Source organism: Platichthys flesus, chromosome 22, assembly GCF_949316205.1.
Source record: "Platichthys flesus chromosome 22, fPlaFle2.1, whole genome shotgun sequence".
Lineage (NCBI taxonomy): Eukaryota > Metazoa > Chordata > Actinopteri > Pleuronectiformes > Pleuronectidae > Platichthys > Platichthys flesus.
This window is the reverse complement of record NC_084966.1, coordinates 16,649,331-16,664,506: the sequence shown is the minus strand read 5'-3', so window position 1 is coordinate 16,664,506 and position 15,176 is coordinate 16,649,331. Positions and strand designations below refer to the sequence as shown.

The 15,176-nt window shown below is 40.6% G+C and overlaps 1 protein-coding gene across 3 annotated transcripts; it reads right to left on the bottom strand.

Moving 5' to 3' along the window:
* Positions 1-908: 908 nt before the first annotated feature.
* On the bottom strand, positions 909-14,964 carry slx9 (SLX9 ribosome biogenesis factor). 3 transcript variants are annotated; one of them, XM_062380937.1, is made up of 8 exons: positions 14,632-14,964; positions 12,639-12,759; positions 8,531-8,608; positions 7,540-7,717; positions 2,575-2,640; positions 2,383-2,456; positions 2,132-2,259; positions 909-2,024 (listed from the first exon to the last, which is right to left on the bottom strand). In XM_062380937.1, the coding sequence occupies exons 1-7, from the start codon at positions 14,797-14,799 to the stop codon at positions 2,174-2,176; spliced, it is 771 nt and encodes a 256-aa protein (XP_062236921.1). In that variant the 5' UTR covers positions 14,800-14,964; the 3' UTR covers positions 909-2,024; positions 2,132-2,173. The 3 variants fall into 3 exon arrangements, with proteins under 3 accessions (XP_062236921.1, XP_062236920.1, XP_062236922.1); XM_062380936.1 differs by lacking the exon at positions 909-2,024 and having other exon boundaries at positions 2,069-2,259; positions 14,632-14,963; XM_062380938.1 differs by lacking the exon at positions 909-2,024 and having other exon boundaries at positions 2,069-2,456; positions 14,632-14,950.
* Positions 14,965-15,176: the final 212 nt, after the last annotated feature.

Below are 15,176 nucleotides of genomic sequence, written 5' to 3'. Positions count from 1 at the left end.
CGGTATTATGGGGCATGAAACCGGAAATGTAGCTCCAGAAGGGATGTAGAGCAGACCAATCACAGCCTTGCGGGCTGAGTGAGCTTGTGGAGCTTTGCCGTAAATTTTAGAAAAGGGGGTCGACACCCGTCAGCACGTAAGGAGGGATACATAAGCACGTAAGGGACCCGGAAGGGCTCTTGCGCTTACGGGCCCGTGAAAACGCAGAAGCATGTTTCAGGCTTTAGTCACATTTCAATGAATTGACACTTGGTCAGATTTCAAAACACCCCTGGTTCACTGCCTTTGCTTCTCCTCTGATGCCACTCTGGAACATTTGAGAGAGTGAGACACACACACACACACACACACAGACACACTCTCCCTCTCCCTTCACCCGGGTGTTTCCCATTGCACTTTTCCCATTGAGTGTTGTCGAAAACTTGGTTTCTGTAATCATGCGGAGCGTGTTCTGTAAAGGGGGGTGAAACCTATACATCGCAAAGGAGCAGCCTCACTAATTCCTTGATACCCTGTTTTAATTAAATTTGTGTATTGTAATGAACATAGTGTTCCCTGCTCAGATGCCCCATGCGATGGTATTGGACAAAGTTCTACAGTCATTTAATTCATTTTCATGAAATCTGCGTGGCCGAAAACTGAGTGCTCACCCATGGGCGTGAGTTAAAGACCCTCGTGCCCCTGGTACTCCCTGTTACACATTTCACTGAATTGACACTTGGTCAAATTTTGAAACACCCCTGGTTCACTACCTCTGCTTCTTCTTCTGCTCTCCTCTGATGACACTCTGGAACATTTGAGAGATCTGATGGGTGATTTACGTGTTCCCCTAACTTTTAGTGTACAAGTAATGGATAACACTTGGTCAAATTTTGAAACACCCCTGGTTCACTACCTCTGCTTCTTCTTCTGCTCTCCTCTGATGACACTCTGGAACATTTGAGAGATCTGATGGGTGATTTACGTGTTCCCCTAACTTTTAGTGTACAAGTAATGGATAATACTTTTCAAATAATATGGCTCAAAATTTCAAAACAATGATGACAAATATCACCAAAATTGTTAAAATTATATTTATAGATTTTATTATAAAATGTTAGTCTTGACCGCATTACTCACAATCATATATGACAACCAAGACATATTGAGGGTCTATTGTGAGGCTTTCTGCAATTATAATGTACTAGGATGAGATTCAACAATTCAAGCATTCAACTTTTTTATCAAAATGTATCATTTCTGATACATTTTTACATTACACAAGAATTTTAGAAATTTGACTATTAAATATAGGGAATGGGGAATTTATACTATGTGGCATATATTTTCAAGTGGCTGAAATATTTTTGCATATAGCACTTTTCAAATCTTGATGACCAATCAAAATGCTTAACAGTAGATGCTATTCACGAATTGAGTATCTTGCTTGAGGACACTTTGACATGCCGGATGTGGAAGACTGTGATTGATAGGTCAACCTTTCTGGTTAGAAAATCGGCCACAATCACCCATGATGTAGATGTTCAGCTCACTGACAAACTCAAAACTGATAACAATAATTTCATTCAAATTGTGGCTCACTGGTCAGTGGAATTCTCACTGGAAAATTCCACTGACCACTGGATAAGGTTGAAGAAATCCCCTGACCAGGATCCTCACTTCTGTGGCCTTGGCAAACAGGGAGTTTGCTACAGCGGACGAACACAGCAAATAGACACAGAGGAGGATTTCATATCTAAGTCATATTACAATTAATAAAGCACCTCTTTGTATTAGTTCTGGCATGTCTTCTTTTTTTCATATCGTTTTGTGAACTGCTCTTTGTATAAGTTCTTGCTTTATTTAACTTGCAGCCGTGCTTGTTGTATAAACTCTGCAGAGCTTATTATTATAAAGACTCAAAAGCACCTCCAGTCTGAGAATTTCATTATTTCAAATCTCAAGATGAACTTCCATCACATCTGTTTGCCATTTGCTGCCCATCAGAATTCAGGTTGTGACTTTCTTGGGCACCTAAATCAGTGCTGTAAAGGATGATGTAGAGAATACACATCAAATGAGCGATAAATGAATTGAACATTTTATTATTGCGATAAAATGTGCATTAGCCATCATTTTGACATTTGCCAACCATTTTTGCATCTTTATATGGGACCTGTCATCATCTGACGTGTTACTGATGAGAGTACCAGTTCTCAGGTTCTTCCTCCTTTTTAACCAAAGTGGGCAGGGTCGAGTTTCCCAGAAAAAGTAAAAAACCTGTTGGGATTTAATTTGAGTCAGTAGAAGTGCTTGATCTCTCCCAGTTTAACATTTGCTGTTGCTGCTGTTAGCTGGGATTGTGCTCTTCCTCCTGTCTCATCCTCTTCCTCAACTGCTCACCAATATCAGCCAGAGGGTTCATGTTTCCACAGAGGGTCTTTATAACATCACTGAAGCGGCTGCTCTCGGTTTCTCTGTGATAATAACAAAACATAACACTGTTAAGACGTTTGGAAATTCACTGCTAAATGTGTAGGAATTTTGAATGAACCACAGAGTCAAAAAAAAAGAAAGAAGGAAAAACCTGCTTACAGGAGTTTACGTTTCTGTGACTGTTTCATCTGACTGAAATCTGTTGGCTCAGGTCTCTTCACTGGCCTGACGAGACAGGGGACAACAAACAGGAAAATGATAACAAAGAATACTAATACATGGAATCTGACATCACACAGATATTTCCAACATTTGCATTGAAGACTGCAAACTGGTTAAATAACCCATATTCACAAATCAAAATTTGTCGTACTAAAAACTACAAAACAACACTTTTAACAAAGTAAAAATAACTTCGAACCCTCAGAGAGAGTCACATGTGAAAGATCCCTCTCCGAGGATGGACAGAAGTGCAATAGATACCACGTGTAATGGAGAACATTATTTGCAGTATTGATTAGAATAAACTCTTTGTAGCATAATGGAAGGTCAATGAATTGATGGATTATTGTGAGTAATGGTTGTGTATCTGAGGAGAAAATAGTGTGTATCAAGCAGTCTTGTTGTAATCATAGTCTATGGTCAGCAGCCATGATCAGGATCCACAATCACGATCGGATGCCACTTTAGTCCATAGTCATTGTCCACTGCCGCCATCAGTATCCACCATCAGCTGCAACCTCAATCATGGTCCACCACCACTACCAAATGCCAGGTATAATGGTGCCATATTATTAAGGGCCTTGAAGGTGAGGAGGAGAATTTTGTATTCTATTCTAGATTTAACCGGAAGCCAGTTTAGCGATGTCAATGTGAATGGCCATTTTATTTATATAGCACAATTAAAAACAACTTGGTTGACCAAAGTGCTTTACAGTTGGAGTAGTACAACCAAAGGAAAGTAAAAACGTAAAACATTACAGTTCAAGTAATACAAATAAAATACAATTATTAATGTAAACTAAAAATAATAAAACAAAATACGCAATCTCCTCTTGTTACTAGTCTTGTCTGAGGTTTGTCGAGGAGCAGTCGAGTGGATGATCTCAGTTCCCTAAGTGGACTGTGCATAATTAACAGTTCTGATCAATAAGACGGTGCCAATCTGTTAATGTTTTTTTTTTTTGTATTTATATAGCTCTTTTCTAGTCTTGATGGCCACTCAAAGCGATTTACAGTATAGTTTGACATTCACCCATTCACACACACACATTCATACAGTGCATCTATTGGCAGGACTTTTGCTGTTCTATGAAGGGCAATTAGAGGTTCAGCATCTTGCCCAAGGACACTTCGGCATGCAGATGGGGAAAACTGGGGACCAAACTGCAGACCTTCAGGTTGGAGGATGGCCACTCTACCCCTCAGCCAAAGCCCCCTGTTAAGAGATTTAAAAGTTAAAAGTAAGATTTTAAAAACAAATCTGTGACAGATTCGTCAGTGTAGTATAGGATGCGCAACTTGGGTGTCATATGGTCTCTCTTTTTTGTCCTAGTCAGCAGGCGCGCAGTATTTTGGACTAGCTGCAGGCTTTTAATGGATGATTTGTCTAAGCCTACATACAGGGAATTACACTAATCCAGACGGGAGGTTAAGAATGCATGTATAATTCTCTCTAGGTCCTTTTGTGGTAGGTAGGCTTTTACCTTTGCAATTTGTCGCAGTTGAAAAAAGCTACCTCTGACTACTGAGGAGATTTGCTTATCAAAATTAAAAGCCCTGTCAAAAAGAACAACAAGACTCTTTACAGTTGAGCGAGTATAAGAAGCCAGCGGCCCAAGTTTGTCCACATCTTGCAGTTCTGATTTTCCAATAATGATAACCTCAGTCTTATTGTTGTTTAATATGAGGAAGTTTGAATCCATCCATGATTTAACGTCATTGAAGTACTCTAGGAGAGGTTTCAGTGATGACTTGGTTTCGTGGTTCAGGGGCAAGTATATTTGAATGTCGTCAGCAAAGCAGTGTAAGGAGACATTATGTTTTTCAAAGATTGATGCTAGGGGCAGCATATATAGAGAGAAAAGGACAGGGCCTAGAACGGATCCTTGAGGTACCCCGCATGTAAGTGGGGCCTTTTTGGATTGGATTCAATTTTATTTTCATTACACAGAGTACAGGTACAGAGGCATCGAGGTGGAATGAAAAACTTCTATCTGTTAAGTCAGACTTAAACCACTTGAGTACTGTAACTTTAATTCCTACGAAGTTTTCTAGACGTGACATTAGGATTATGTGATCGACCGTGTCAAAAGCGGCCGTCAGGTCTAGTAGCACTAGGATAGCAAAATCTCCTGAATCAACAGTTAAAATCGTATCGTTATGAAATTCTTAAAAGAGCTGTTTCCTGACTGTGATGTGGTTTAAAACTTGACTGGAACTTTTCATACACATTATTGTTGATGAGAAATGCCTGCAACTGGGTGAGAACTACTTTCTCTAGGATTTTGGACAGGATGGGCAGTTTAGAAATGGGCCTGAAATTAGAGAGAACACAGGGATCAAGGTTGTCTTTCTTTACCAAAGGCTGTACAACAGCATGTTTAAAGGCAGGTGTTAATCAATGACATAATACATGGACCAACAGTGTCAAAGACTTCCTTAAGAAGCTGTCAGAAGGGCAATTTGTTGGTTGCAAATGGTGAACCACCTAGCATAGGAAGGTTATTGATATGGGCTCAAATTGGCCAAAGACAGCATGGAGCATGGGAGGGGTAGGGGGTTGATGGTCAGTGGACAGTTGAGGATGATCTAAGGAGCAACATTTTGAACACAAAAAAATTAAGAAAGGAATCGCAGAAGACAGGTGTAGGCAGAATTGGAGTTTGATTTTCTGGGTTTATTACAAATATTATAAAGAACCTGAGGCGTGTGATAATAATTTGAGACCAGGTTAGATATAAAATTAGTTTTTGCTGATTGTACCGCTTTCTGGTAATCAGATAGATGGCTGTGCAAGATTTCATATGATACTCTAAGTTTGTCCTTTTTCAACCTTCCCTCTGCTTGCCAACTTGCTCGTCTTGGACCGCGGGTAGAGTTTTTTAGCAATGGCTCTGGAAGTGTTTTAGTGTGTTTTGTCCTCAAAGGAACAACCGAGTCTCCCTAAGCCAAGACATTCAAAGTCGGATAAGAAAAGCCTCATGTACACCTTGTTTTTAGCCCAACTTTAACTCTGGGGGTAAAGGGAAGATAATGAAAGGACCACGGCATTTTCCTTCTAGCAGGTCTTCAATAATCTCCCCATAAGCATCTGTTCTTAACCCTCTCCACCATATGCTATGAGCCATAAAGTCCCCACATACCAACACACTACTACCATCCAGCCCTTTCATTTGTGTTAGCTTATTATCATAGAAATTTTAATATTAGGGCAATGATTGACATGAGGAACTACTCTGATGTTTAGAAAGATGAGCAAATGTTTCCCTGAGAAATGAAATCTATGCCATGGTTTTGTACGGTGATGCCCATCTGTAGATGTAGAATAAACTTCAAAAAAGACATTGAAATTCCCATAACTCTAGATTCCTACAATGATTGTAATAATTAATAACAAACTCTCCCTCAATTGTCCATATCTCTACTGTAATATATTCTTGCTTATTTCCTACACTTATCTCCCTAAATGACACATCTTCCCTTATAAATGTATCACATCAACCCCCTAATCCCTCCCTTGTTTCAAATCTAACAGTAGCATAGCCAACTATTCTGAAATCCAATTTTTGTCTCAACCATGTTTCCTTTACCAAAATAAAGTTATTTTTGTAACGTTATATTTAGCAACTGCTGGTTGCTGACCATAGAATGTGATTGCAGCGGGACTGCTTGGCATGTCATGTTGGGGTTGTCCTTCGGGATGCTGACCCTCATCAAATGCTGCTAGATACTTTAATCTTTAATCTTGAAGACTTTAATCTTGATGATGTTTTCCTGCACGTGGCATGTTTTATTGCACTTCTGTCCGTCCTGGGAGAGTGATCCCTCACATATGAAGCTAGCGTAAGTTCAGTCAGGTGGACTTAACCTGCAGACGATCAGCTGATCAGGGGCGTTCCTATACATAGGAACGCCCAAAGGAGGACTTAACCTGCCTAGTGATCAGCTGATTGGGGGTGTGCATTATCATCCAATCAGGTCGGGCGCGGTTCTGTCAACCAGTCATTTAGCAGCTGTCAAACTTTAAAAGTCCCTTTCCTCTCTCCCTCAGCCTGCCATCATTCAGCATCTCACGAAACTCCTCCTCCACCCCATTCTCCTCCCGGCTCGAAGGACATTCACCTCATCCGGACCCCGACCTCAACGGATCGCGGATTATGCCAACGGATCAAGGATCATAGCAGCGCCAAATCATGGTGGCAGCTGAACGCGGACAAAGAATACTCAAAACTGCCTATCAAGATACGATTACTAGTGGCATTCATTGCACTTCTGTCCATCCTGGAAGAGGGATCCCTTGCATGCGTCTCTTCCTGAGGTTCTACTTTTTTCCTGTCAAGGTTTTTGTAGTTTTTCCTTACCCTTGTGAGGGTTGAGGGCAGAGGATGCCACACTAGCAAGTTCAATAGGACTACGAGCATTAGATTTGCCTTCCAAACTTACATTAGAAGATAAACCACCACCAGTGTCTAGACCCCGGGGGATATTCCTGTTCAGTGCTCTGCTACACCCCCTTCTAAATCCTGATGACATCTCACAGGGGTCTAAAATGCCAAAGACTGTTAACATTCTCATTTCTGTGCGTGTAAAAAGAAAATAAATAATTTAATTGGAAATCAAGTCTCTCCTGATTGAAGTGGCTCCCCCTGAGGTTTCTACGTATTTTTACCCTGTTAAAGGGTTTTTAGTGGTTTTTCCTTACTCTTGCGGAGGGTTAAGGACAGAGGATGTCACACCCTGTTAAAGCCCTATGAGATGAATTGTAATTTGTGAATATGGGCTATACAAATACAATTTTATTGATTGATTGAGATGGAACACCTTTTCCGTAAAAGCGGTATGTGCTGCTGTTTTAAAGATTACCGTTCAAAGTTAAAGTCTAAAAATTGCTTAAACACTCACATTTTGTTTTTTCTGCTCATGCGACGAGCAGTGGAGATTGTGGCAGTAGTTGGGCCATTAAATGGACAGAGGTCTGGTAGGGCATCTGCCAGCGGTCTCAGGTCTCCAACCACAGGCATGGCCTGTCTGTGGGCCTTGGCTGCCTGCTCCTCTTGGGCCTGTTTGATGGAGCAGATCTCTGAGAGTAAAAGGCATTTTGAATGTCAGAAAAAGGTCAGAATAAGTTTACAATCACTTTGTACAATCAAGTTAATAAAGTTTAATCTGTATCCAAAAAGATAACTTGCTTACTTATACTTTGTGAGAACTCAAGTGTTATCACTGCATTAGTGGCTGCAATGAGAATGTTTTGCACTGCTCATCTTCTCAAAACAGGGCTGTAGGCTTGATAAAGTCGATCTTAAGTCATGTTTAATGTTGAGCCTTTGTTGTACTTTGTTTTCAGTGAGACAACAGCAGAAAAGCCCATCTAAAAGAGAGAGGACGTTGCATATGGATGCAGAATCCTCACAGCCCTCTGTCCTAGGAGTGGATACTCTCTCTCCACACCAAGCTTTCGTGTGAATGCACTGATCTTGCCAGCCCGGTGTGGAAGGTGCTTGTCTCTGCCTTGAAGCCAAAGATTTAATTCATTCAGCTTTCAGGGAGATTGAACCATGTACACTGAAGTAACAGAAATTCCGTGTGTCATGGCGACTTGTTGAAATTTGACGCAGACGAAAATGTACAGTTTCCATATACCAACATAACAAAGACTACCACTGCAAACATACAATAGATCTGTTCAGGTCAAAAACACTGTTATTACTCTTCAGATATTTAAATTATTTCACCTTTGTAGCATCTAAGACACCAAAGGTTAATTTATCATAATTAGATGATTTAGTGCTCAGGCCCTAAAACCCGGACTATTTTCAATAGGGCCTTCACACGGTTGGTGCTCAGGCCTAATATAGTCCTCCTGAAGTACTGAGTGTTGATAAGAACTTACTGTTCAGCCACTTCTCCCTTCTCCCATTCCTCTTGTCTTTCTTGGCTGGCTGACGCCCTATCAGGGTTCTGTCAGGACCTGTGAAAGTGACAATGACAAGATGATAAGCATCATGGCAATTGTAAAAAAAAAACAAGACGGATAAAGTGTTTAATTTTCAATGAGATACATACATACTATAAGCTGAAGAAAGGTGGAAAGATGCAGCGGAACTGTACGAGTTATTAGTACAAATGCTCTTGGTTAAAGTTAACAATCTTTGGTAGCATTTAGATGCCCTAAAAAGAGCTTTCACAAGACACTGTCAATGGTGTGCAAACTAGAGGCTAAATCTAATTTCAAAGGAGAATATGTGACAGGGCTGTGTTGCTGCTGCATGGAAGTGTGTTTGTCCCAAGGAACAATCCCAGAGCAGATTACTGATTTGACTCAAGATGTTTAGAGAAAACAAAACTGAAGAACACTATAGATAACCCGTTTTTTCCCTGTTAACTGGGATGAAGGCTAATAAAATAGCACCCAACTAGTCCCTTTTTCAGTGGGATAACAGCTTCATATGAATTGTACATGATTGAAGAGTTAACATTTATATTTGCAGGTGTATTGCAAATAGTGTGGTTGAAACCTATTTTATAGTTGAAGAGTAACTTTGTGATAACCTGTCTAAGACTCCATAACTTGAAATGTTTATGACCTGAAACCTGTATGACAGGTTTTGTTTCAGTATGGTCAATGACAGATGTTTTAATGATACCACATTTAAATTATCGATCCATTAATCATTGTCTGTATCAGAAGTAAACTCTGTCCATACTAGGGCTGTAGCTATCCTTAAAACCTGAATGATATATTTGACTATTGAGCTTCTCTATCAAACCTAAAGGCAGTGGTGGGAAGCAACAAAGTAAAAATACTTTGTTACTGTACTTAAATCGATTTTTCACATCTGTACTTTATTTGAGTATTTAATTTCCTGACGACTTTCTACTTTTACTACCTACATTCAAACACAAACTTCTGTACTTTTACTTCTTATATTCTCAAAACTAGCTCGTTACTTGAGTAGCAGAGGTTGGCGCAACATGCGCCTCTACGCACGGCGCAACTCTCTCAATCGCGTGCCCGCTGCCTCGGGAGAAGTGCGGGTACGGTGGCGTGTTTGCCGTTGGGAGCAGCACAAGACCCTTAGAGTCTGGAGGTTGGTCGGGTTGCCGTGGTTAACCGGGGTCGAGCGGTCTGTACCGGTAATGATCCCTCCGCAGGCTCACCATAAGAAACTTTGTTATGGGTTTTACTTCCTATAGATAGTCAAGTTTGATCGTCTTCTCGGCGCTCAACCAGGACCGTGACTGATTCTGGCAGGGCCGATCCGAGGACCTAAACCATCCAATGGGGAGTAGGGATGTGTGTAGAAAGGGCAGGGACTTAATCAAGGCCGGCACATGCTTCTGCAACTTTTGTCGGTTGCTTTTCACGCAGCTGTGTCGCAGGACTCTTTGTCATTCATGCTTGTCAAACCGTTGCGCGTGTCAAAAAGCAATTCCCCGCCAGAACACTATGCGGAATAAAGTGTTTTGTCGAAGACGACCTTAGAGACACCTTTTTTCTTCTTCGTCGATTATTTATTTACATAGCCACTGCGGCTCCTCGTAGCCTTTTTCTGGCGGACAAATCCGCCAGTCAATGACGGGTTATACCAAATACTTTTGATACTTAAGTACATTTAATATGAGCTACTTTAAGACTTTTACTCAAGTCATTTTCTTACGGGTGACTTTTACCAGAGTCACTTTCAGCTAAGATATCTGTACTTTTACTCAAGTATGGCTTTCAAATACTTTATACACAACTGCCTAAAGGCCTCAAAAAGAAGCACCAGAAAAACTGATAACAATGACAAATGATATACATAAAGGATAAAAAAGAACCAATAAGTGTGTAACCAGCTACATGCCATTGGGGAATCCATAAAAACAAACCAGTTCTGGGAAAATTGGAACACTCAACTAAATAAACATGAGAACCTACCCATCCAAAATGGAGATGTATGGGTAAACCACTTCTCCAATATCTTTGGCCCGATAAAAAAGAAATGAACAGCAACAACACATGCACAATAAACTACAAAGATAAGAGTCAACGGTAAAAGACTATCAGAAGCCCCTAGACTTCCAAATTACACTAAAAGAACTACAGGACAAAATAAAATCACTCGAAACAGACCATATATTCACCCTCAGATCTCTTATCGACAATCAAATAAAAAATAAAATAAAAAAGAGAATTACTCTTTTGCATCATTGACTTAAAAAAAGCCTTAAATTAAATAACAGTGCACTGTCAAGTTTGGCAAAAAACACACTGCTTTGGCTTTTTTCGCCAAAGCAGGGGGTCAGACAACAATCAGCTCGAGTCCGAACCTCTTCAACATATACATCAATGAACTGGTGAGGGTGTTAGCACCGTCTGCATTGCGGGCATTAGCCGGACAAAGAAGTACCTCCTGTTTGCAGATGATCTGGTGCTGCAGTCTCCAAACGAAGAAGGGCTACAAACAACAGCAACTTGACCTTCTGCACCAATTTTCACAGACCAAGGGTCTCATTTATAACCATTGCCTATGCACGAAACGGGGACTGAAATGTACGTACGCCACCTCTCGTGAAACTTCAGGTGGTGAACCAAAGCCAGATTATTGATTCACTTTATCATTGACATTAAAACCAACAGCTTTAGTTGTCCTCGTGTGACACATCTGTTCGACACAAACCTTCAATTGCAATATATATAAAACAATTAACAGCAAATAATGTTCAGATTCCATTAAACAGCAGAGCGTGTCATGTTATCGCTCCAGTGAACATGACAGTGCCATCAGACGCACAGAGCACACTGGAGATCAAAACTATTCACTTTCAAACTTCTATTTCCAAATTATATTCCACAGTGGAGGTTAGGATCCACTGATGCGAGGTAATCGGACAGATTGCTCTAAATAAATAAATACTGATGTTACACCTGTGCGTAATGCTGCCTGATCGATGCAGCCGAGTGGAAGGATGAGGAGAAAACGAGGGTTCAGCGATCAAAGATTTTTTGTCCCATGATTATGAGTGACAAGCTGATGTAGATGCTTAGACCTGTGATTTTGTGCTGAACTAAGTTAAGTATCACACAGATCGATCAACAGAACCGAACCATCCCAGTACATACACAACATATAATAAGAATTCAGTTAAATTCTATAAATTGGGACATCACAGCCGTCTCTGAATTTATTAATTCTGCAATTTTTGATGACTAAAACACGAACATGAGATATAATAAGTTCCCCCACATTCTGACACTGTGTTTCAAACCAGTGAAGTTAAACCAGTGAAGATAAATATGTAAGTTTAAACCGTAGTAGTTAAATAGTTAAATAAATACAGTTTAAACAGTAAAGTTGTTCAATCTAGAATATAATTAAAAATTCTCCTCCTCACCTTCAAGGCCCTTACTAAAATGGCATTATTATACCTTAAAGAGCTGATAGTACCATATCAACCCACTACAGCACTCCACTCCCAGAATTCAGGCGCATTTGTCTTCCCTAAAGTCGAGTAGGAGCCAGAGCTTTTAGCTATGAAGCTCTCCCCGGTGGAATCATCTCCCATTTTCAGTTTGGGAAGCAGACACCATCTGTACATTTAAGAATAGGCTTAAAACCTTCCTTTATGATAAAGCTTATAGTTAGGCCTGGTCAAGGCTTGTCTTGGACCTGCTCTTAGTTATGCTACTTTAGGTCTAAAGACACTCTCTCTTTCCGTTGACATGAAATATTGTAAAGGCTTTTCCTTGGAGGGATAATGATTGTATTCTGCTGAGAGGCTGCTTCAATACATTGTCAGCCATTTCATCAATGCTGGGCTTCAGTGTTTTCCGACAGAAAAATCACGTTCAGTTGTTTAGCTGCTTTCTCAGCAGTTTACATGGTTTCAGGGCCTTGTTAGTTAACTTTTTTTATTTATACATTTTTTTAATGACCTCTCACGGCCCACCAGGGGGCCCCGGCCCACACTTTGGGAATGACTGATCCAATCGATCTGATGAACGTCCAACATCTTACCTTCTCTGCCAAGTATGGGTGTATCTGGAGTTTTCTCAAACTTCAGGGTTTGTACCAGAGCTTCTTGGGTGATTTTAGTGCCAGCAAAGATTCCAGTCGGCAAGGGGCTGCCTGCCAGGTGCTGTGGGGTTTTAGAATATGTAAGTTATGAAAATACACTTCATCTTCACTCAATGCAACTTCTAAATAAAACTTTAATAAGTAGTTGAAATAGTTGTGCAATAATGGAATTCTATCCTGAAATGACCTTGTCATTGCATAGAAATGTCTTTCATTGTGTGTGTTAATATAGCCTACAACGTGTTTTTACAAATGTATTTCAGTGCATTGTTTCCTACAGGTAAAAAATCCATTATTCCGAAGCACATTATCAAGATGGCGGCGCGTTCACAAACGCGAGGCTCAGCATCTCCCCAGATTTGGCAAAATAGTTATTATCTGCCTACTCGTTTCAAGTCGGTTCACTCCGAACAGTCGTGCGAATACTGTCTACAGCCAACAGGATCTTTTGGACATCGGGTCTTGTTCTTCTACCCACTTTTTCGATGGTTCATGTCTCATTTCCGAAATCGTCAGAGCTACCGAGGCTACCAACCCGGCTTCGCCGACCGGAAGTGCTCACAGGCAGTGTCGAGATCGTAAACAAAGACGGTGCTAATTTGGCTAGCCTGGCCGCGGCTCCGGTTTTTGCGCTCCCCTCGTCCGTGTCAGACAACGCCGGTTCCTCGTCTCTCCCAGTCTCGGGGATAGCTTTGCAGTATTGGCAGTGAACCAAGTCATTTTTTAACTAAAAATGGTCCCACTCTAAGCTTCGCCGTGACATCTTCATGTTTACTTTGGAAATGGAAATACACGTTAACTCGCAGCCAGTCGCAGGTAACTGAGTAGGCCTGTGAGTAACTGACCACTGCCCCCAGTGGTCAAATGTGTAATTAGTGAATTTCTTGATGAAAAAATAATTTCCTCGATGAAATTGTTAATGATCAATTAATCGATCGTCAATTAAGTATGCCCATCCCTATCTTATATCATACATTACCTGTAAATACTGTACTATTCCATATATATTTCTTACTGCTCATAGTTCTTATATTATAATGTTACCTGTTAATACTGTACTAGTCCATAATTACTTCTTACTGTACATATCTATTTATATAAATTCCACTTTAAAATATGCAACACCAAACTCAGATCAGACATCCTGAAAATAGTGCTCTCCCCTCCATTTTACAAGTCCTAGCCTTTGTCGCTGAGGCTTGATCACGCTGGGGTTAGTCAAGCAGGCTTCCAGAGACTAAAGTACTTGTACTGTGCAATGAAAATAAAGTGAAATCCTTCAATGTCCACCTCAAAATTGGCCAGGGATGCCTTAACATGAATAAGTCCATCTTAAAAAGCAATCAATGAATAATTTTGTCACATTATAGATTATTTTTCAAATTTTACAAACATAACAATGCGAGTAATATTGTGTGTCATTAATTTACCATATAATATCTCATTTGGATCATTAGTGTCATTCAAGTGTTTCCAATTTAAGTTTTTTTTTTATTTCTTCATTAAACGTTTTAAAGAAGGGACGGTATTTTCTATTTTATTTCTCCTTTTTCCCGTCCCATGGTCCCATGCACCCTACCGTAACACCTCAAATAGACAGCCCTAAAATTTAAAGCAATGGCTGCCTCGACCAGGTCTTCAGTCTTCACAAACGACTGCTTACACGCGCACACGTGTATGTTGACGTGTCTTGCAAACAGTTCATAATTATGTATGGCTGTGGCATTTAACGTGGGCTTTTGCAAGCCTAATTTTTCATAGTTATGTCGAATCTGCGATACTATGGCGCTGGCTTTTACTTCGAAAAGCTAACGACAAAACAAAGTTCACGTTAAACTGGAACATCAGCTGGTAACTTACTGACTAACGACGCATGCTAGGCACTTGTTCACAACTATTAAAGTCAGTTAGGTGTAACGATCTTAGAACAGACCTGATTGTCCCTCCGGTTGCTCTCTGGGCGTGGATGCATCATGCGGTGTTTGTCCCGGACATTCGAAGACAACACAGAGTCGCTGGGCGCCTCGAGACTGCAGGACCGGTCCAGCTTCACTGCCTCCTGGTGAAGCTTCTGTCGGACGTGTCTTATCTTCCAAGCCATCTTACTATATATTGCGTTGATCTCAAAACAAAAATCTCCGCTTGAGAGTTACAGTCGTGTAGCTGCCCCCCGTGTGTCAAGTCAGCTTCACTATCACCGGAAGTTCATTGCCACAGACGATTCAAGAGGTGAATGGATTCTGTACAAGTTAACTTATGGAAAAGGGATAAATGAATTATACGTGGGCTCCTGTTGATTCAATGCTTTGTTTAATGTGAATAATCGCTGTAACTAAAACACATTCACATATCATATGATTACTCAAGGCTTTTACTGTGGAAAAACATTAACTACAGAGTTTGCTTCCGTGAACACGCTAGGGTAACTGGTGTACCGAAGCTAAAGACTCGGTTAAAAACAGCACCGTAGAATGGTTC